At 46.4% G+C, this 22,482-nt stretch overlaps 2 protein-coding genes across 2 annotated transcripts; both read left to right on the forward strand.

The window, feature by feature from the left end:
* The first annotated feature begins 4,747 nt into the window (after positions 1–4,747).
* LOC117866699 (patatin-like protein 1) lies at positions 4,748–6,572 on the forward strand. Its single transcript, XM_034750970.2, has 3 exons — positions 4,748–5,038; positions 5,182–5,363; positions 5,453–6,572. The coding sequence occupies exons 1-3, from the start codon at positions 4,886–4,888 to the stop codon at positions 6,342–6,344; spliced, it is 1,227 nt and encodes a 408-aa protein (XP_034606861.1). The 5' UTR covers positions 4,748–4,885; the 3' UTR covers positions 6,345–6,572.
* Positions 6,573–11,326: 4,754 nt separating this feature from the next.
* Positions 11,327–13,330, forward strand: LOC117866536 (patatin-like protein 1). The gene is made up of 4 exons (XM_034750768.2): positions 11,327–11,731; positions 11,800–11,981; positions 12,177–12,822; positions 12,923–13,330. The coding sequence occupies exons 1-4, from the start codon at positions 11,573–11,575 to the stop codon at positions 13,157–13,159; spliced, it is 1,224 nt and encodes a 407-aa protein (XP_034606659.1). The 5' UTR covers positions 11,327–11,572; the 3' UTR covers positions 13,160–13,330.
* The last annotated feature ends 9,152 nt before the right edge of the window (positions 13,331–22,482 follow it).

Consider the following 22,482-nt stretch of genomic DNA (forward strand, 5'->3'; position numbering starts at 1 on the left):
TCTGTCCCACCTGCCTCCAAGCCTTTCTTGAACTAGGATTCTTCAGCGAGGAACTTGATCATCCAGGAAGCCGTAATACCAAACAAAATGATGTTTGATAGGCCATTCATCCTCATACAAATCCTCGGGCAATCCACTGACACCACTATGATAACTTCTTTCTAACGGACTAGAAGGCAAAGGTGAATAATCAAACACACGATCTAGGTGGATAATAACCTCATAGTTAAGCATCTCAGCCGGCCCAGTTCTGATAGTGGGAAGTTCAAACTCTCCCATTTGCCAATAGTACTCTTCAGGGTAGGTTAGTGGTTCATCTATCTTCAAAGTGACAGTCTTTGCTAAGCCGTCAGGGTTAAAGGTCCACACCCAAACACATAGGCAGTCCCTCTCTTGCTCAGTGTCAGCATCAGTATCAAAATCTTCAATGAACATGGTGGAGTTGAACAATCTAGCTACTGTGTCTACTTGTTGGGCATGCTCAGGAATCCCTTCAATGCACACTTTGGCTCGGTAATGGAGTTTTGATGCCGAAGCACGAACCTGTCTTGTCCAAGGCAGGAGCCAAAGAGTAGTTTGCCCAGCGCACAAGCCACCAAGCCACAATGTCGTCGTGTGCTGCTCCGGCATGGAGAAGTGAAGCAAGAACGTGGACACCGTAAGGTGTTTCACCCCCAAATCTTGCTCCCTGGTGCCACTCCCTCCAAGTTGTTGAAGGACGTCCCGGTGCACAACCTGAGCAGAGAGCTTGGCCCTTCCGTTCATCTGAATGCTGATGAGAGCCGTCAACGAAAGCTGCCTCTCCTCCTCCCTTGCAGCTACAGTCCTCTGCACATAGACCGAAACATGGTCTGGGCGCCTGCTCGCCTCCCCGGACACAAGCTCAGGTTCCATGGCTGCCTTCCCCGCCGCCGGGTAGGTTCGGGATGTGGGCGGAAGGCGTGTTCGCTCTGGTTGCTTGCAATGCAGAGGGGCTGTGGAGGTGGATGGTGTGGTGGCGACGGCGGCAAAGGTGCGGCGGCCAGAAGATGTAGCTTTTGGTGTCACCAGCTAGTGAGCGGTGTAGAGGGGGAAAAGCTGGATCTGTTGAGCGGCGGGTGGAAGAGGGGCGAGCTGCAGGAAAGGAAGGCGGGCAAGCTTGAGCGGCAGAGTGATAGTGGCGCACCTTGTGGCCAGAACGCAGGTAGAGTATGCACCGTGACGGGTCACGGCATTCGCCGATGCGGTGGTTAGATGCAAGGCAGTTGAAGCATCTATTACCTGCCGTGGCTTTGAGCAGCAAGAGCCATTGGTCAGTGGTGTGCAGCGCCAGAGCTTCAACGCGTTCCAGGCAGTGCGCGTCTTGAAGGCAACTGTGCCCCGCCCCCATCCTTTGCAAACTGAGACGACACGTCTTCTTGCCGGTGTCTTTCTTCTCTCTTCATGCAGCTCTTGCTTTGCTTGTGCTGATGTGTGGCAAGGGAATCTCGGCTTGAATGTCCTAGGTTTGAGTAGGACGTCCTTGTAGGAGAGCTTGTGAGTGCTTGATCTTATCAGCAGCGAGGGAATCTGGCGAGATGGTGCCACTGTGTCCTTGCTCGTCCCTTCTTTGGATTCCTTCTCCTCTCTGTCTTCCGCCGCTGCTCCTTCCTCTGTCTTGTTCAGCTTTGCATTGAAGCGCCGAGAGCATGGGCTCTTGTCCTCCGTCTCCAAGCAGTAAAGGAGGTCCAAAGCATCCGCCGCTAGCAGTGAGGGAGCCGGCGACCCAGGGAATGTGGCAGGTTGCGATGTCGATTTTGTGGGGTGGCTAGGTGTGGTTGGAGTGCTGTGTGGTGGTGTGCTGTGTCACCGGCGAGGTGCCGAGCGGCGGTGGTGCGTCGGTGGGAGCGAGGTGGGCGAGGCGAGCGGGGTGCTCCATCAGAGTTATCGATCACGTTTGCACATGTGGGTTTGGCGGCACTAGAGGAAACCGTCGCTGAAGGTCTTCGGAAGCACAGAAGACATGTGTCTCTACAGTAGGATACTCCAAAGCTATATGAATCTTGATTTCGAAAGTGAGTTAGAAATCTGTACAAACTTTTACAAAAGTCGGAACGGTATCTTACGTGGTTCATGACTGCCACCTTTGATCAGTTTACATGTCATTTTGGTCCACGTAAGAACCAAGATCACATGGCACTTGGATATACTTAAATAGCCAGCCGTGTCCACATTGAACAACCTGTGCACATCTTGAGCATGACACGTGCATCGTCTTCAACCTACCAAATACATTTTCACAATTGAAGTCGACATCTTACCAACTTAAATCATGGATGAACTGTGAATGTCAAAACCTTCACGGAACATGAAAGTTAAAGCTCAACGGGAGATATATGTTCAAATAGACAAGTTTTCGTGATCAAAATAAAGGATCATCGTGTACATCCAGACCTAAATTATGTTAAAAAAAAACGTCTGCATGACCCATGCACATGTAAATAAACCTGTTACTCATTGCTTTGTGACCTAGCTTTGATCAAAAAATCATTCCCTTCTGATGTGATCCATTATATCTTATTATTCGCGTGATACGAACCCATCCTCTTAGTCAATTTTGGATGGCCATCATCGAGATTGTGCCACTGCCCATGCTCCTCGAACAACCTGCCAGTGTGGGATGTGTTGAGGGTGTGTCACACATGCAGGATATTATTATAGACTACAGTAGAGGATTTTGTGGCAACATAGCTTTATCATTGGAAGGATGAGTTTTTGGACGTCTAAACATTTCAATCCCGTTGCCACGAGTATCGGATTCGAATCAAGAACTCTTCCATTCTGAAACTTTTGGTGAAAAATTAAATGTATACCTGTAGTACTAGGGAATATCTTGGCCTGAGCTTAATTGAAAGACATTGAGTTTGTACCCACCATTTCTTTTTAGCACAAGTTCAGTCTACGAAGTGAAATGAGATCAGTGTACTTACTCTTAAAAATGGAGGGTGCCAGATCTTGTCATCTATAGTGTCTGATATGATCCTAGAATTTACAGCTGCAGAGCTCCACTTACGGCTGTTGGCTTGAATCGCCCAAGCTAAAGCTCAAAGAAATCGATGTACTAGTGTGTTGTTTTCTAGCATCACAGACCTCATCTGATTTTTCCTTCTTAGTCAGGATCGTACGTCATTGCCCATTCCTCATCTTGCTGTTCCAAGAACTCAGTTTATTTCAACGCTTGCTTCAACAGCTAGCCTCCAGGTATGGAAGCATTCACATCATGTTACCACATTCATCGCCTCTGAAAACAATGCCTTGTTGAAAGCTTGGCTAGAGATTTAAGAAATCGACGGTATTCACATCCTTTAATATAATCAACCACAGCCTCCACTGGGCATGGAGCAAACAGATCGATAATATATATTAATAATCTTCTCCAATCTCAACGACATTATTATCAGCATGTGATATGTACTTTATTGACCCATTCCTGCCAGCCGATCTTCATATCAGAGCTCGCAGACTCCTAGTACAACTAGCTAACTGTGTGACAAAATGCAATGCATGTGAACTGGGCCACGTGTCAGCCTGCCATCTTGAGCAATTGATTGATTCCCCTAGTGACAATATCATTATGGCCATGCATAAAGCTAATCAAGTTCATTATTTAAGTGCATAATTCATATTTTTTATTTGATCATGTAAACACTGGAGATGTCTGTTGGGATTTGGAACCCCGAACTAACAGAGAGAGGGAGAAGGGAGGAAACAAATCAATTGAAAGTGAGACAAATGAATATGTGGCAAAAAGTCCTCTCCTCCAAGCCCTATGGCTCTATTTATAGGGAGGAGGAGGTAACTATTTATATTAATTCCATTGGTGGGGTCGAATATGACAAATAGGTCCCTAGACTTGACAAAGAGATTTCTGAACGTTACAACTGAGTCTCTAACCCTTACAAAGAAGTCCTTGGACCCCATTTCGAGTCTCTTTTACACACAAGGGGGTTCCTAGCCTTAATCCACTTAAAGTGCACCCCAACAATGTCGATTGATCATGTACAACAGGAAAAATATAGGCATCGAAGCGCAACTGATTTAGTCAAGCTGAGTTGTTCTCTAACTTATCGCAAATTTTAACCTGGACCGTTGCTGCACTGCGGCCTTGCCTCTACTTCAAATTCACCAAGCAGTACATGCAATTATTGTTAAACATATGTATAGAAAACAAGTTATGCATTTCAATGATTGTAAGCATGAACTTATGCAAAACACATGACAATACAAAGAAGACACTGAAATTGAAAGATCGATGTAAATCCACTACAAGTCATTATACTAGTTTACATTGGCCGATATGCTGTTACTTGGCCCATAGAAGCCCATGTAAAATACTGAAATCCACTAGAAGTACATTGTTTGTAAAAAATAGTGCATTGACCATGAACTTCCTCAGACATGTTCCTTGTGATGATAGTACGCCAGCTTGTAACACCTGTAGGGCTCATTAGTAGTCGGACCAAGTTGCCTATATAAAAGTTACTCTCGAAATAAAAGTTTAACGCCCTTTTGTAAAGCTTAAATTTGTAAATGTTATGTTATGTGTGTCCACTTAACTACAGTCGGATATCGTGTTAACTTTTTAATCAGGAATCAACTGCGTTCCAGGACCGCGGCCAACCAGAAGCCCAAGGCATGAAACAGGAAGCATATAGAATATGTGCAAGAAAGAGACGCTGCAAGGAGTGGTCAGCTCTGGTTTATAAGTAGGTCGCCGTCGCCTTCAGATCGGGAAGAGCACATGATCCAAGAGGAGCATCTATTAAAGTGATCTCTCTTCTACTTGATCTCCGTTCTTGTCCCTACAGCGAAGGGTGTGGTTCAGCTCAGCCCACCCAAAGCGGGGTTGCTTGTGCTACAACTCACCATGGCCAGCGGCACGACCGCCACCGCCGACACGACGGTGCCGCAGCCGCCGCCGTCGCAGGGGAGGCTCATCACGGTGCTGAGCATTGACGGCGGCGGCATCCGGGGGCTCATCCCGGCCACCATCATCGCCTGCCTCGAGGCCAAGCTCCAGGTACTATACCTGCAAGCAGCAATTCAAACACAGTTCACAAACCACAGCTTTTTTTCCCTTCAGAATTGCACCTGTCGCACTATACGTACGCTTTGTTTGTAAGCTTGAGCTGATGAACATCTGGTCATGCGATCTCGATGCAGGAGCTGGACGGCCCGGACGCTCGGATCGCCGACTACTTCGACGTGATCGCCGGGACGAGCACCGGTGCCCTGCTCACGTCGATGCTGGCGGCGCCGGACGAGAACAAGCGGCCGCTCTACGCCGCCAAGGACCTCACCACCTTCTACCTCGAGAACGGCCCCAAGATCTTCCCACAGAGGAAGTAAGCAGTCAGAGAAGTTCGTTCTCACTCCAGGCAAATCTCACATGACGATTGGTGTTCCAACAATGTTGCTCTTGTTGCCTCTGCAGGCTAGGCTGGCTGACGTCGGCGATGAACCTCGTGGGCACGATGAGGGGCCCCAAGTACGACGGCGTGTTCCTGCACGACAAGATCAAGAGCCTCACCCACGACGTGAGGGTCGCGGACACGGTGACCAACGTCGTCGTGCCGGCGTTCGACGTCAAGTTCCTCCAGCCGGTCATCTTCACCACGTACGAGGCCAAGGCCGACCCGCTCAAGAACGCGCACCTCTCCGACATCTGCATCAGCACGTCGGCGGCGCCGACCTACTTCCCGGCCCACTTCTTCACGACCGACGACGGCAAGGGCGGGTCCCGGGAGTACCACCTCGTCGACGGCGGCGTGGCGGCCAACAACCCGACGATGATCGCCATGTCGATGCTCACCAAGGAGGTGCTCCGCCGCAACCCGGACTTCAACCCCGGCAAGCCCACCGAGTACCGGAACTACCTCATCATCTCCGTCGGCACCGGCTCCGCCAAGCTCGCCGAGAAGTACACGGCGCCGCAGTGCGCCAAGTGGGGCCTCATCCAGTGGCTCTACGAGGGCGGCTTCACCCCCATCATCGACATCTTCTCCCACGCCAGCGCCGACATGGTTGACATCCACGCCGCCGTCCTCTTCGAGTCCCTCCATTGCCAGAAGAACTACCTCCGCATCCAGGACGATTCTCTGACGGGTGACGCGTCGTCGGTGGACATCGCGACGAAGGAGAACATGGAGGCTCTGATCGGGATCGGCAAGGAGCTTCTCAGGAAGCCGGTGGCGAGGGTGAACATCGACACGGGGATGTACGAGGCCGTCGCCGGCGAGGGCACCAACGAGGACGCGCTCGCACGCTTCGCCAGGATGCTCTCTGAGGAGCGGAAGCTACGCAATAAGAATCTCAACTCCTACTAGCTTTAATCTACTGCTTCTCTGCTGTTATATTACTCTGCTCTTGGAAATAGTAAGTTGTTGAAGGACAGAGAAGAGGAAGAACAAGTGCCATGTGCCTATAAAGTTAAAATACTACTGCTTCTGGTCTGCATCCACATCTGGTGTGTATGATCACCGATAACGTCGTAAAAACAAATGAAAAAGAGATTGATAAGAAAGTAATTTTGGAGATGAACGGTGAAATTTTCATGTGACTACCTCTATGTTACCTTTTTATACTAGTATCTAGTTTTTTTTTTGAGAGAGAGAGAGAGAGAGAAATACTCCAGCCAACAATTAGTAAGGGAATGGGCATTTGGCCCGGGTTAACTGACCAATGGGCCTCCAAACATCACCAATGGGCCCTGCAGGCTGGGCTGTGGATTCATTTCTCACGCCCACCGATCCGGTCTTTGGGTAAGTTCTTTATCCTTTTGTCCTAAAAAAATGGAACGGCTGGCCAATGATGAGAAACTGGCCAATGTTTTCCATCCTCTTTGAGGCCTTGTTTAGTTCCCAATTTAGGAGTGTTAAAGTTGGGATTTTGCCATAAATGCGCAACTATAACATTTCGTTTGTATTTGTGAATTATTGTCCAAACATTGACTAATTAGACTCAAAAGATTCGTCTCGCAAAGTACAACAAAATTGGGCAATTAGTTTTTGATTTCGTCTACATTTAGTACTCCATGCATGTACCGCAAGTTTGATGTGATGGGGAATCTTTTTTTTGCATAGTGTCAAAGTTGGGAATTTGGGGGTAACTAAACATGCCCTGAATGAAATCTAGCAGGGACCAACAGTCTAGACCGTACCTGAAGCGTTGCAGGAGTGTTCACAGAAATAAAGAGAGGCACTGCACTGGTCAAAGTTCAGAAAAACATGAGTGCATGTGCATGACCGCTCGTGCACACATATAGGCCCACTCTTTCTTCTTGAAAGCGTTAGCAGATGCCGCAGCTGCTGCACAAGCACTGCTCAAGATGGACGCCGTCTCACTCATCTATGCACCTTCAATTTAGTCAAAAAAAAAACAAGAGCTTATATCCCAACTCACTGATCTGATGCACCCTTCAATTGATTTACTCCCTCCATCTCAAAAAAAAAAACTAGTCATTCTAGTTTTATCATAAGTCAAACATTTTTAAAAGTTTGATCAAGTTATTAAAAAAAGTGCCAATATTTATGACACTAGATAGATTGAACATGAAGTGTGCTTTCATAATATACCTATTTGGTATCATAAATTATTAAAAATTGATACTTTCTCTATAGATTTAGTCAAATTTAAGAAAAATTGACTTAGAACAAACTAGAAAAACTTGTTATTTTTGGAACAGGAGGAGTAGACAACCGAATAATTTTGTTCCGATTTCTGAGGGCCCAGAGAAAACTTGCAATCCTCGACATACATGTGCATTCATGCCGTGTTTCCTGTTTACCTTTAGCGTACAATTCTTGCTAGTGAAGAGTGAAGACATGCTTTGCACTTCTAGATTAACCATGTAGCACGAGAGGGAAGAGAGATAAGCAAAAAGAGATGTTACGCTCGTGTATCAAACTACTGCAGAATGCTTTATCACAGCCGTCTCTAAAGTGTCCATCACAGTCGGGTTTTGATTCGTCAGATAAAGGTCAATTGTGATGGGTACACCATCACCACCGGACTTAACATTGGTTGTGATGCCAATTAAAAAAAAGCAGCCTGCCGCGACCCGCCGACCACGCCTCCCCGCGACTCACAGGCTGCCACGCTTGCCACCGTTGCGGCCCCGTTGGATCCCGCTGGCGCCCTCCCATCACAATACACAGAGATGTGCACCTTGGACTACACCCGTGTGATGATGCCCACCGCCGCTGCCGCCAGATCCGGGTTGTGCCCACCCGCTAATGCCCGCTGGATCCGGGCTATGCCCGTCCGCTGCTACCCACCACAACCTCTGCGCTCCCCCACCGTGCGTGGGGTCGCCTCACCTCACCCCATTGCCGCTCCTCACCGGCGTCACAATGAGGGGCGCGCGAAGGGGAGAGGGGAGGGGAAGGGCACCTAAAATGGGAGGAAGGGAAGGGACCGTGGGAGAGAGAGGTGGAAGGAAGGGAGGCGCGTAGCTGCGCGGGGAGAGACAGAGGTGGAGGGGAGGGAGGCGTGGTGAGAGGGAGAGGGGGTGTGCGAACAAGGCAGAGGGGAGGGTGGCAGACATGAGATTTTATTCATCTGGATGTATAATATTTTCAGGTCCGGGAGTACCACCGGTTTGTAATATAAACCGGCTGTGATACGACACTATCACCACCCGTTCTACCTTTTATTGTTATTTTGTATTACAATCGGGTTGTGATAGGCTATCGTTGCTGGCCCACGCAAAACCGGCTATGATGATCCGGTTGTGATAGCACATCCTGTAGCAGTGCAGCCCCACATGGATGGCAATGAGTTTTGTATAATTGGAGTTTGGACGTCCGTATCTCTGCCACATCAAATCTCATTGTCGTCAGGTTCTCAATAACCAAGGCCATTTTTTTAGTCTGGGAAATATACTGTTAGTGTAAAAGATTCCTGACACTACTAAAAAAATTGATCTCTCATCCTTAGCCTTAGTACCAGTTATTTTTGGATCCGGTACTAATGTTAGTATTAGTATCGGTTCCAAATTTGGGAGCCCCCGAAGGCCCTCCAGTACCGGATGGTGGCTCCATCTCTAGTACCGGTTGGAGCCTCTATCCGGTACTAAATCCTTTAGTACCGGGTGAAGGCTCCAACCGGTACTAGAGGGTCACCCTCCGTTACTAGAGCCATTCCTCCGTCCAGCGCAATTTGTTTTCTCTTTTTTCCTCCGTCCCACGCCTTATTTGCTCACGCGTCCCTCCGCTCGTGCCTTATCTATGCTCCTGCGCATGCGCCATGTGCCCAAGTCCCCAAGCACCTCTTCCTCTTCTTCTTCCCAAGTCCCTAAGCACCTCCTCCTCCTCTTCTTCTCCTTCACTGCCAAGCACCGCCCAAGTCTTCTCCTCCTCCTCTTCTTCTCCTTGATGGCCGGCTGCAGGCAAAACGGCGGAGGATGCCCGACGGTGGGGCAGCAGGGGAGGGGGCCAGCAGAGGAGGGGCAGGGGAGCGGGAGGAGGTGGTTGGCGGAGGGGATGCAGGGGCCGCCAGCGAGGGGGAGGCGGGGAGTTGGGGAGGTGGGGCTGGAGGCGGGGCTGGAGGAAGGAGGAGCTGCCGATGGGGAGGGGCGGTGGAGGTGGGGGGCAGGGCCAGCGGGGGGATTTTGATTTTTTTTTTAATTTTTTATACCCTCTAGTACCGGTTGTAGAGGAGCCCCCTATAGTACTGGATTGCCGGTATCGGTTGGGCAACTGGTACTAGAGGGGGTTCCCAACCGGTACAGGATCCAGTTTTTCATGTAGTGTAAGAAAAAAAAAAGCACACTATCGACTGAAGGAAGCAGTTTGGCTTAGTTTTTTTTACCCCAGCTTTTTGGCCTAGTTGTTGGACCGCATGCACTCAATCAGTCTACTTTTTCTGTAAAAAGTTGATGCAGTAGCTGCTGATGCCCGGGCTGCTAGCCTTTCTCCCTGCATCCGTACAGCCACTGCACTGCAGTTGTCCCTCCCAGGAGGAAAAATCTTGAAAAAAAAAGATTAAGGTTCTTCCAATACTAGGACCAAAAATATAATACGGAAAGTTTACTTCATTCGTAGATCATGGAGAGAGGATGAAATGATACAAATCTAGCTTCTACACGATGACACAATCTGCATACTGCATGACGAGGTGGTGACGTGGAAATTTTGTCGTTGCATCGATGCTATGAGTTGGTACAAAATAGAAACTACAATCTGGTGGAGGGATTTGCATGTCCACATCTTTGGTCGCACCAAGATTTCATGACCTGAGCTTTCATTCTAGAAAATGATGGTGTCAAAGATTCCTCAAGAGAAAATTAGTGGTGTTAGGGGACAATTGGCTTAGTTTATTTGGCCGCAATATTGTGCCTATCTCCTTTTCATATAAAAAGTTGATCTACCAAATAAACTACAGTCACGTGATCCGGCATGTATCAGTTTTTTAGAAGAAATTAAAGTAGGTGTTTCCATTAAAGTTAACACGGACCTGATATGTTCTGTTTGTTTTAGCTCGTATAGGTTGTGAAAAGCAGCTTGCAGATTGTAACAATCCATAGTAAGCCAGGGCCTAGGGAAAGCAGATAATTGTTGTATTGTAACAATTTGGCTGTAGATTTCTATAATCCAAGATGAAAGGTGATCATTTGTTTAAGCTTATGATTGTGAAAGCTACAATGCAAATTCACAAGCTGGAACAAACATGGCCATACTCATGCTCCACTCCATGTCAAATTTCAATTTTGTCTTCTTCTTGTTTGCGAACATTTTGTCTTCAATTTTTAAATATAAGCTGATAAAGTAAAAAAAAAACAATTGCAGCTGGTGGTCAAACTCTCCAAGCACCACGGGAACCACCTCTTGGTGTGTGGTGGAATAGCTAGAAAACAATTCCACTTGTCAGGAACTCAAGATTCAAATCACTACTTGAAAATTTTTATATTTACAAATAAGCATTAATGAGCACTAAGAAAAAGAGGCACTCAGGTATCTTTTGATCCAAACCGGTCTTTCATAATATGTGAAAGTGGTTTCCATACTACATGCATTTGCACTTTACACATCCACATACCAAGCTCATGTTTGAACAACCATTGGATCTCTGATCCTCATATTTTAAATGGAGCCTGCTTCAATGGTTGAGCACATGGCACCTCTAATTTGGAGACAAAATACGCCGTCGCAGAGGCAAAAGGCAACGACAATTACCAAGCAATGAGCACCCCTCACCTAAAAGCTGTTGGTGTCAGCAGATTTTTCTTATCCGGATCTGACCCCATTCAAGTGGTGTTGGCTATTCCCAGGACCTTGCCAATAGGCACTCGAAAGCATGATCCGGTAGATGTGAGAGACAGTATTAAAAAAAAAGACGTGTGTATGAGATCCGTCCCAAATTACTATTCGTTTTGATTTTTCTAAACCAAAACGAATAAAGTATCATACAAGCTAAGTCCAGCCTTATCATCGTTGGCACTGGCGCATATATTCTTGAGAGCGTTGACACCAACCCGGGCTCAAAAACACCCGATGCAATTACTGGGTCAGATCACTCCACCAAGCTAAGAGGCTGCTACCAAGATCAGTTCACCATGGGCAGCAACGGCACGGCCACCGCCACCGCGCACGCGTCGGCGCTGACCCCGCCGCCGTCGCAGGGGAGGCTCATCACCGTGCTGAGCATCGATGGCGGCGGCATCCGCGGTCTCATCCCCGCCACCATCATCGCCTGCCTCGAGGCCAAGCTCCAGGTACATGACACAAACCCATGAAGAGATTGGCCTTTGCAACACTAGTTTACAATTGGGGATGCTTGCAGGAGCTGGACGGGCCAGAGGCCAGGATCGCGGACTACTTCGACGTGATCGCCGGGACGAGCACCGGCGCGCTGATCACGGCGATGCTGGCGGCGCCGGACGAGAAGAAGCGGCCGCTCTTCGCCGCCAAGGACATCACCACCTTCTACCTCGAGAACGGGCCCAAGATCTTCCCCCAGAGAAAGTATGATGACATTCCTCATTTCATGCCTGCCACTACCAAACATTTCACTTTCCACACTACATGACACACCATACCTATAGTCCCGAATCACCATACTTAAATATCAAATAGTACCAGCTTCTGCAAGAGGAAAATCCAGAGTATGGCGATTAATGGAAGGACGAACTGTGTGACACCATGTGTGTGTCGTTGCAGGATCGGATTCCTCGAGCCGGTGGCGAACCTGCTGAGCGTGATGAGGGGCCCCAAGTACGACGGCGCCTTCCTGCACGGCAAGATCAAGAGCCTCACCCACGACGTGAGGATAGCGGACACGGTGACCAACGTCGTCGTGCCAGCGTTCGACGTCAAGTACCTGCAGCCGGTCATCTTCTCGACGTACGAGGCGCAGCACGAGCCGCTCAAGAACGCGCACCTCTCCGACATCTGCATCAGCACGGCGGCGGCGCCGACCTACTTCCCGGCGCACTTCTTCAGGACCGAGGGCCCCAACGGCAAGTCCCGGGAGTTCCACCTCGTCGACGGCGGCGTGGCGGCCAACAACCCAACCATGGTTGCCATGTCCATGCTCACCAAGGAGGTGCTCCGCCACAACCCGGACTTCCGGCCCGCGGAGTACGGCAACTTCCTCATCATCTCCGTCGGCACCGGGGCGCCCAAGCAGGCGGAGATGTACACCGCGCCCAAGTGCGCCAAGTGGGGCCTGCTCCGGTGGCTCTACGACGGCGGCTTCACCCCTCTCATCGACATCTTCTGCCATGCCAGCGCCGACATGGTCGACATTCACGCCAAAGTGCTCTTCGAGGCACTTGGATGCGAGAAGAACTACCTCCGTATCCAGGTTCAATATTCGTAACCAGTTCAATCCAAAAGCTTAAGTTTTTTTATATTAACTCATTCACAATAAGGTTGTGGTTAATCCAGCGGATATATGATTGTAGGATGATTCACTAGTAGGACACACATCATCGGTGGACATCGCGACGAAGGAGAACATGGAGGCGTTGATCGGGATCGGAAGGGAGCTTCTCAAGAAGCCGGTGGCGAGGGTGAACATCGACACGGGGATGTACGAGCCCGTCGCCGGCGAGGGCAACAACGAGCAGGCTCTCGAGCGCTTCGCTAGGAAGCTCTCCGACGAGCTCAAGCTTCGCATGAAAAACTTCAACTCCTACTAGCTTTGCTTGCTTGCTTGCTTGCCAACCGGCAAAACATGTGAATATAAAAAAAAAAGTTTTGCTTGCTCTTAACGTGACGGGTGTTGTAATCGATCATGAGTTTCATGACATTTGTAATATGACTTGTAGTCCAGTAGAATAATGAATAACTATGGAAGTTTTAGAGTGCCATATTCAACAACATTTTTTTTTTAGAGAGGAGGAATCTCAGAACGTGCGTTTGGGCCCGGGAATGCTGGATGGGCCTATATTTTGACCTGCAGTGCATGGCCAGACAGGCAAGGGTTTCAGTCCAGAGAGGGGGGCAAAAGGAGTGGTAAAAAAATAGGACTATCTAGCTGTCATCACTCATCCGGGTAACTTTTGCGATCAGCTTTCATTAAAAAATTGAGCCAGTGACAAATTGACACGTCACAAGCTGAAAACATGCAGAAAAAGGAAGGTGAATGATACGGGATGGTATTTCTCTGAACAAAAATCCCAAGTAGCAGCAGAAAAAAGGGAAAAAAACGAATGAAAAATGTACCACACGAGGTTGTACCCTGACTCCTCACGTGTTACCCTGCATCAGTCCCATCCAACACCCACACAACGACGGCAAAAAAAACAAAAAAACAAAAAAAATCTTGGCAGTGAAGAAAGAATAGAAGAAACGCGGGAAGGAAACAGGAGCACATATGAATTCGGTACCGTAAAAAAAACTCGCAAAGGCCCAAGATAGATGGGCAGAATAGCACAAATGCCATCATGAGAGACTGAGTGAGAATAAGCAAGTGGTTTTGGGCCGAAATTCTTGGACGGGCCGTGTTTCAGTTTTGCAACTCGATCGATACAAATATCATCCATGGGCTGGCTGGCTGTCCGCCACACTGGGCCTGATCATCACTGATTATTATTCCTCCAGTGTGTGGCCAATGACTTCCGAGGTATACGCCAGTAGTCGAGCAAACAAGTTGCAAACATTTTTGTGACAAGGGTGTATACACGCACAAGGGAAAAGAAACATGGATTGGGGCGGGGCAGGGCACGGCACGGCACCGCACTCCGGCAAGCTATAGGGTTCAATTGGTCACACACGATGGTAGTCCTCGAGTCCACAGTCCACCAGGATCATCATCAGCGAAGCTCTGATTACACAAACCACCGGTACCACGCTACCACCAACTTAGATCCTGTTTGATTGGGCTTTCCAGCAGCTTTCCACCTAAGAAGCCGAAAGCTCAAACAAATGACCAGCTTGTGGGCTGAGCTTTCCGAAAGGTTAAAGTCCATAGAAGCTATGATTATATGGAAAGCCCAGAAGATTTGAAATGTGAGCTTACAGACAGAAACGAATCGTATTGAGGCCCTTTTATGAAAAGGGGATAAGTAGAATATGAGAATTCCAATTAATCATTGAGGAAATGAAAAAAGGATAAAAGAAAATAATAATCCAAGTCTTAAATTGAAGTATCCCGTTGGAATCATAATCTCATATGACGTACTCTGCACTAATTTAATTTTTATTTTGATAATGCAAGTTTAAAGGTCAAGGAATATGGAGTTATTCCATTGATCATGCAACAAGGTATATTCTATTGGTTAATGAAGTGTGTATAGTTCACTGGCTCATTTAGTTTGACTCGCCACTAATTTAATTTTTCTTTTAACAAGTTTGGAGACCAAGGAATCTGGAGTTGCCCTATTAACCAACCAATTGTGTACTTTCTATTGCCTGATGATACGCATATAATTTGTTGGCTCATTTTGCACTAATTTGATTTTGACTAAAATACACCAATGATCAATTTGGAGGTTTGCAACTAAGGACTGAAATAACAAATTATATATAAGACCATGCATCGTACACTGCACAGGATCTCTATCCTTGTTAAAATAAAAATTATATTATTGCTATCTATGCTCCTTTCTTTTTCCGAATCACTGCCTGTTTTTTACATATGTATATATAGTTTTGTAGTTGTGATGTGTCATACAAAATGAGTTGTAAAACTATAGAGAGAGGAAACTCTAATACTTGTTTTTTCAGCCAAGAATGTATCGATAAGAACAAAATTAAGCTAGTTCATCAATCCGTAGTTCATCAATCCGTGCTCCTACGAGACGAGTAATGTTAAGATATATTAATGTAATAAACTAATAGATAAATTTGTGTCAGCTATTCAATTTCCTTTCTTCACTCCGTCTTATTAATTTATTCATACTCTAATAAATATTCATGCAGATACTTTCTTATCTTTATTCTTTTGCGATAGACTCTAGTTTGCGATAGACTCTAGTTACTAATTACTCTATCTATGCTCCCTTCTTTATACATAGCTTTTCACCTTTGTGCATAATCCAGTAAACATTGTCAAATATAGAGATTGGAATAAAAGATAAAACAATTAAAAACAAAACAAAAAATATCCTACTCCTTTGTGCTATGGTCCATTATTGATGGACTATTTAATTCCGGGAACTATTAGGCTGTGTGATATGTGAACCATCTCCCGCACAAGAGAGATAGGAGCATCAACGGACAGGGGGTTCAAAAGGAAAAAAAAAAAAGGAGGGGGTAAAAAAGTACTCATTAGCCTGCTAATATTTTTGTTGTCATCATGTTGAGCAATACAGCTGCGCTTTGCATCTGAAAAAAGATTTAGGACTTCTTCACGGACAACAAATCTAGTCTCACCGTCCACCTTGAAGCTGAGTTACGCACTCTTCAACAAGGTGACAAGATCACTTGTTGAAGAATGTGGAGGTCAACTTCAAAGTGGATAGCATGTGGCTAGGATTGTTGTCGGCGAAGAAGTCTCGAATCTTTTCCCACCGGTTGAAGCAATGAGATCGCACGCCAAGGCTGGAGAGCACGAGAGGCTCTTGATGCTGATGATGTGCGCTGCTGCATTGGAGAGGAATAGGAGATAGCAGCATCGGAGGCTGCAATGGAAACGGATACAGCACCACCAAGGTGAGGGCAGCGAAAAAAAAGAAAAGGTAGGGACTCTGAATCGTGAGATGTTCTGGTTACCATGAAACCTAGCAAATGCAACTTCTAGTAACTGACTCGCACGAGCCTGTAAATAGGCGATACAGCTTTTTACACGAGCGGGGTGAGAGAGCACATTTAAATTCTAGCAGATAGGCATGGAGTGAGTCCACGGAGACACTACAAGAAATCTATGAATCTATGATGAATTCTTCATGACCGATAGATCTGCAAATAGCCCATTTAGACTCAAATTCAGGTCTGATTTCTGTGACCGTCATAGCTTGAAAATAAAAATCGTCATGCATTTGATACTGACAAACAAATACGTAACTTACTTAAATAAGATAGGTAGGGAAATAGGGAACATTGACAAACAAAACGAAAATTATGGAGGAGTAAACTTGGCTTCGAGACCTCCACGGTCTCGGAGATTTGACTCGCGAACCTTACCACTACACCGTTTGTGATATTTTTTGGTATTATCCTTTTTATACTTTTAGTTGCTTGTGTTTTAATTCCAAAAAATAAAAAAGAGGCAGGGGGGGGCAATTTTTGGTATCTTATTAGATGCACACGTAGTTCAATTTGGAATTGATTTTGATAACCAGTAGAAATTCATTTAACATTTAGAAAATAGTAAATCAGTTTCAAAACCATTGAAACTTCTAAAAAAACTTATATGTAGCCTACAAAATATAAAAAATGTATTGTGTATATAAGATAATTATTTTTAAGTGTTATTTTACAATGGTGCAAAAAATGAAAAAAGAAAAAGAAAACGTTAAGGATGAGCATTCATACAGTAGGATGTGCTAAGATCTGTTAGCACAACGAAATGAACTAGTAAATTCATAGCTACCTGCCAAAGCTTGTGAATGAAAAATATTACCTGCCAATACTGACTACACAACTGTCTCATGGTGATACTCAATTGTTTGATGATTGGAATATTGCTCGTGTTAGTTAGTAGATCAGCTTGTTCTACCATTGTGCTTCCCTGGTCCATCTCGATTTTGTTCTTCCGGAACTTGAAGCAAGAATCAAGTTGAGTAGTAAAAGCCACCATGACACTTAATGTTTGAGAACTTTAACGTGAATCTACTCTTGCCCACCTTATGTTTGTATGATATATGTATATGCTTGTACTTGCAGTCCATGTTTATGATACCTATATACATAGCATTTTAGTAATTTGTATCACAATATTGCCCTCTGACAAGTATTTGGCAATGTGCTTTTTCAAGCCCTTGTTTACTTCACCCCCAACTCCCAACTTTGGCACTATGCAAAAAGAAGATTCCCCATCACATCAAACTTGCGGTACATGCATGGAGTACTAAATGTAGAAGAAATTAAAAACTAATTGCACAGTTTTGTTGTACTTTGCGAGACGAATCTTTTGAGCCTAATTAATCAATATTTGGATAATAATTCACAAATACAAACGAAACGCTACAGTGTGCTACAGTGCCAGCACAGTAATTTGGCACCTCCCAATTTAGCCAACTAAACAAGGCCCAAGTCGAGGATTAGATGCATCAAGGAGCAAGCCATTAGTGGATGGGGATCAGTTGTAGCCAGTAAGCAGTTGACCTGATATACTATGCTGGACTGCCAGTGATGCTAGATGAACAAATGTATGTGATCTGTTGTTTTGATGTGATTCTAAATGGGAACATATGTGATGCTGTTATTTGTGGGCTGGAATTACTTACTGTTAATTCTGGTCCGTAATTGTTCCTATTAATTGGTTGGAATTGCTTACTGTTAAACGAATTAGGTTGGGAAAATGGTTGAAATTTAGTGGGCTGATTTTATTTAACATGTGTTGGGTACCTTAAATTTGGTGGGCTAGTCCTAATGGGCTGAAAATATTGGACCCACTTCTCTAACGGGTCTGTTACCAAATGGATCTTAGTAGTGATGTCAGCATACGTGTCGGTTCATGCCACATCAGCATCCATGTCATCATCCATGTCACCATCAAAAGCTATGTCAGCACCAATGTTAGTCTGTCACGTGTAACACCTAAAATTTCAAATTTTGCAATTCAATAAAATTTGCTAGAAATAGGTTGCATTTAAATTCCTTAGGTATTTAATAATATTTTCAAATTAAATTAATGAATTATAGGATTTTATTGTTGCATTCATTGTTTTTGTTTGTTTGAATTCGAATTTGTGTTTGAATTCAATTTTAAATTGTTTGTTTCAAACTTTTCTTCCTTTCTCTTTCTCTCTTCCTTTTTGGCCCGTTTCCTTTTTCTTTTCGGCCTGCTTCGCTCCTACCTGGCTCCAGCTCCGCACGGCCCAGTTTCTCCTCTTCGGCCCAGCTTCGCGCCGGCCCAGCTCTGGCTCCTGCTCCGCACCCCACCATCCCCCTCTCTTGCTGCGCCGTGGGGCCCGCGCGTCATCCCCATCCTCGCCTCTCTCCTGCGCGCAGGCGCGTGCCGCGCCCGACCGGAACTCCAGCTCGAGTCCGAGCCGGTTCCCTGCGCCGCGTCCGCCTCCAGTTTGGCCCGCACGCCAAGGCCTACAAAAGCCGCCGCCTCCTCTTTCAGTCCCCCACCAAACCCTAGCAATCCCGCATCTTCAGCGCGCGCCGCCACCGAGTTCCACGCCGCCGCCGTTTTCGCCGGAGGTAACCGCCGCCGGGTTCGATCTCCTCCGCCGCCGTCTCCTCTCCGCCTTTGACTCCGCCCGAAGCTCCGCGCAAGGTTCACAGGGCCGCCCTCGGAGTTCCCGCGCCGGCCGCGCTCGACGGAGCCGCGCACCGCCGCCGCGAGTTTCCCGCCGGCGACGTCCTAAACACGCCCGCCGTGCCTCCCGCTACCGCCTGGCCAAGCTCGCGTCCAAAACCCGCGCCAGATGCGCTTTTCCGGGCGAAAGCCGGCGACCCGCCGCCGCACGCCGCGCATCGCCGCCGCCGCCGCCAGCCATCGGATCAAGATCCGACGGCTCAGATCCGCCCGCATCCGGATCAACCGCGCCGCGCCGCGTCCCTTTTGCGAAAAAGCCCCTGCACTTTTCCGTATTTTCTCCTCAGTCCACCGCAGTTAACAAATCCTCCCATTTAAGTCCGTTTTCTTTCTCTTAGGCCCCTGAATTTTCGCTTAATAGAACCCGTAGTCCATAGAGGCACTTTTGTGTTTAGGCCCTCGGTTTTTCCAGCTAGACCCCTGAGAGTTTAGTTTTCTCGCATATAGGATCCCGTAGCTTGCTTTAGCCGTACCTATTGCGTCCTAGCTCCGTTTTTAGCGTTCTTTATGTCCATGAGTTCGCTTCAACGCGTAGAAGAGTTTTGTGAGTTTGTTTTCTTTTGTTTATATTATTTGGTGTACTGTTTTATCAGTTTATGCTTTTGTTTGCCTGTATGTGCTTGTGTGACGCGTGTAGAAGGACAGCAGTTCAAGGGGTATGAGGAGCAAGCTTTCGAGGAGTACAAGCAGCAGGAGCAAGTACAAGAAGGCAAGTCGTGTCCTTCACTTGATCACTTCTTCAAGTCCCATTACACCTTTACTTTCATATTCAATACAATGTTCGCTATGCACTTTGTATTATAATCATGATGGGTTCCAATTAAGGTTTTTCTAAATTTTATTCCATACGGCTTGACCAACCGGGTTTATTTTTGTGCTGGGTAACTCACGCTTATTACTTTACCTGGGTTATGGTGGTTCTAATGAAACTCAAAGATTAAAGTTATTTTATTTATGCTATACCTTCCACTAATACAAGATTACAATGCTTAATTAAGTACTATAATAATCCAGTAGTCATTCCTACCTTTTGCTTAATTTAAATCTGCTTAAATAAGCTTAATCTTGACTTTACTTCATCCTTACTGCTATGTTTTAATTCTGCTGCAACCATTCCCTTCATTATTTATTTTAATCTTTTATTTTACTTCTGCCCTTGTTGTGTATAACCTTTAAAAATTATCTTAAATTAGTTTTATTTTATTTTCTTCTTTTAGATGGCTCGCACCGGACAGACAGCTCGCAAGAACACCCGTCCTCCGCGTCATGGCATCGCTCAGCATCATCCTCAGGAGTCCGACAACGAGCCTGAAGAGTAGCTCTACTACTTCCAGCACCTGGGAGATGATACAGATGAGGACGCTGTAGCAGTGGAAGGAGCAGAGCAGGAGCTTGCGCTAGCTCCAGCCTCTGCGCCAGCGCCAGCACCTATTGCGGTTGACACATCAGACTCTAACCCAGCTTCAGATCCAGAGGCAGCTAGGAGAGCACTTGAGGTTCTCCCTCATAGTGAACGTCCACGGTTGCAGAACACGTACCGTCGGTACATACCTTTCAGGACTAATGATGAAGCCAGAACCTTCGTAGCCCCGCTCAGTGAAAACGACATGGCAAGAAATTACCTTCGGAAGTATTTAGCGTCAATCATAGCTGCTTTGAATGACGCAAACAACACTCTTCGTGCAATCCAACAGGAGTTGCGTGAAGTCAGGCGGGAGAGGGATGTACTACTTGCTTCTGCAACAGGAGCACCCCCTCCAGAGTCGCTAGAAGAGGTGGAGTTTCCAGCACAGTCACCATCGCCCAAGCGCCCCCGCTACGACTCCCCCGGCGCCGCTGCAGAAGATCTCTAGATTCTAGGAGTGTTAAGTTTAGTTCTTTGTAATCATTAGAATCGTCGTCGTAGAGTGTGCTTAGCTTAAAGTGTGTTTGGATACTTGGTCTTGTGATAAACAATTGAGTTGGATCTTTGTAATGATTGCAGTGTGTTGTGGAGTGATTGCCACATCATCATTCATGTTATTGTTGGGTGACGTGGTTATTCAATCTATGACGAATAGTATCCCACGTGGCAACTGTTCGTGACGTTTATTTTCGTCATTGATACTAGGCCTGGGTTGGGTTGCACGGGCTCCAGGCTATTCTATGACGGTTTAGAAATATCACGGATTACGTCAATCTGTGACGATTTTCTAAAACCGTCGTGCAGGTTAATCTATGATGCTCAATACATGACGTTATCAAAAATCATCACAGATGATATTTCACGACGATTTTTCGATGATTTGTGATGAAATTCGACCGTCATGGATTATAAGATTTTTTTTTAATGAGATCCGATCCTTGGGGTTATGAGGGGAAGGAGTGCACCGTAGACTTGTTCGTTCTGAACGTTGAGACGTTGTCAGTTGAGGTAGAAACGGTCATACCAAAACAGATATTACTTTAAGAGTTGATGCATTCCAAAGTACGAGTAAAAAAATTTACCAAGATGGACAAACAGAAACGCTGATGCCAATATATAAGAGACCGGAAGCAAGAAAGAAGAAGCAAGTAGTTTTGGGCCGGGAAATCATGGATGGGCCTGTGTTTCAGCCTCTCTAGTATTGATATAAACATGCATCATGGGCCGTCCTGCACACTGGGCCTGACCATCACTGATTATTCCTAAAAATAAAGTTTGGGTGACAAACATTCTGGCAATCTGGCCACAAAGCCAATTCAAGCCAGTCGAGCAACTTTTTTTTTTTGGAGGATAGTCGAGCAGCCATTGAAGCAAAGCAAACAGGAGCGAATACTTGAATCCACATGCTACTGGCCAGGTCCTCGGAGGCAATGCAAAATGCGTGCACTCCTGCTTTGGTGCTAGTTAATTGCATTCCCCAATGATACCAGGCTTTTGCCAATTCTTTTCTGAAGAAGCAATTTTTTTTTGAATAAGCGTTTTTGCTGCTAATAATTCTCACCAACAGCTTATGGTAATCGAGTCTCAATGCAAAAGCGTCTTTGGCACCTCTGACGCTCAGGGTAATTTAACAGCATCTCTGAAACCTGAACTAGTGCACGCGGATGCTTTGGCTTACTGTCGCTTTGCTCTGCATGTACATGCTTTTCAGTGCAGCTCAAGCTCAGGCACACTGAAGCACCCCACATTTAGCTCCCTCCATCATTGCGTCAGGTTTTATGCTCCTCTCTTTCTGTGGAATTCTCGTACCTGCTGGTCCCAATACACTCGATGAAGACAAACGACGCCGCAGCATCGATCTGAGAAGAACACAGGAGATGAGATTTGCTTGGTGAACAGCAACAACGACGACAGTGACGAACACAGGCGGTGCTTTCTCGTGTCTCAGTAAAGGTTCTTTGCTAGGGATCAACTCGAAATTAGGGCAGGCAGAATCATTTCTAGATCCTCAGTAGTTCTAACAGGCTATTAGCAGAGACCTTGCATGCCACAGCAATCGGACGACCGATCAATTATGGACCCGTTTGGTGAAATGCATGGCACAAAATGGTGAAGACAAACAAAGCACTAATGAGAAGAACTTTGGGATCGGATGCCGCCACGAGACACTTTCCTTCCATGCT

This window comes from Setaria viridis, chromosome 8, assembly GCF_005286985.2.
Source record: "Setaria viridis chromosome 8, Setaria_viridis_v4.0, whole genome shotgun sequence".
Classification (NCBI taxonomy): domain Eukaryota; kingdom Viridiplantae; phylum Streptophyta; class Magnoliopsida; order Poales; family Poaceae; genus Setaria; species Setaria viridis.

Coding starts and splice junctions, on each gene's coding strand:
- LOC117866699 (XM_034750970.2), top strand. CDS start 4,886: ATGGCCAGCGGCACGACCGCCACCGCCGACACGACGGTGCCGCAGCCG. Junction 5,039..5,181: donor GCCTCGAGGCCAAGCTCCAG/GTACTATACCTG, acceptor ATCTCGATGCAG/GAGCTGGACGGCCCGGACGC. Junction 5,364..5,452: donor AAGATCTTCCCACAGAGGAA/GTAAGCAGTCAG, acceptor TTGCCTCTGCAG/GCTAGGCTGGCTGACGTCGG.
- LOC117866536 (XM_034750768.2), top strand. CDS start 11,573: ATGGGCAGCAACGGCACGGCCACCGCCACCGCGCACGCGTCGGCGCTG. Junction 11,982..12,176: donor AAGATCTTCCCCCAGAGAAA/GTATGATGACAT, acceptor GTGTCGTTGCAG/GATCGGATTCCTCGAGCCGG. Junction 12,823..12,922: donor AGAACTACCTCCGTATCCAG/GTTCAATATTCG, acceptor ATATGATTGTAG/GATGATTCACTAGTAGGACA.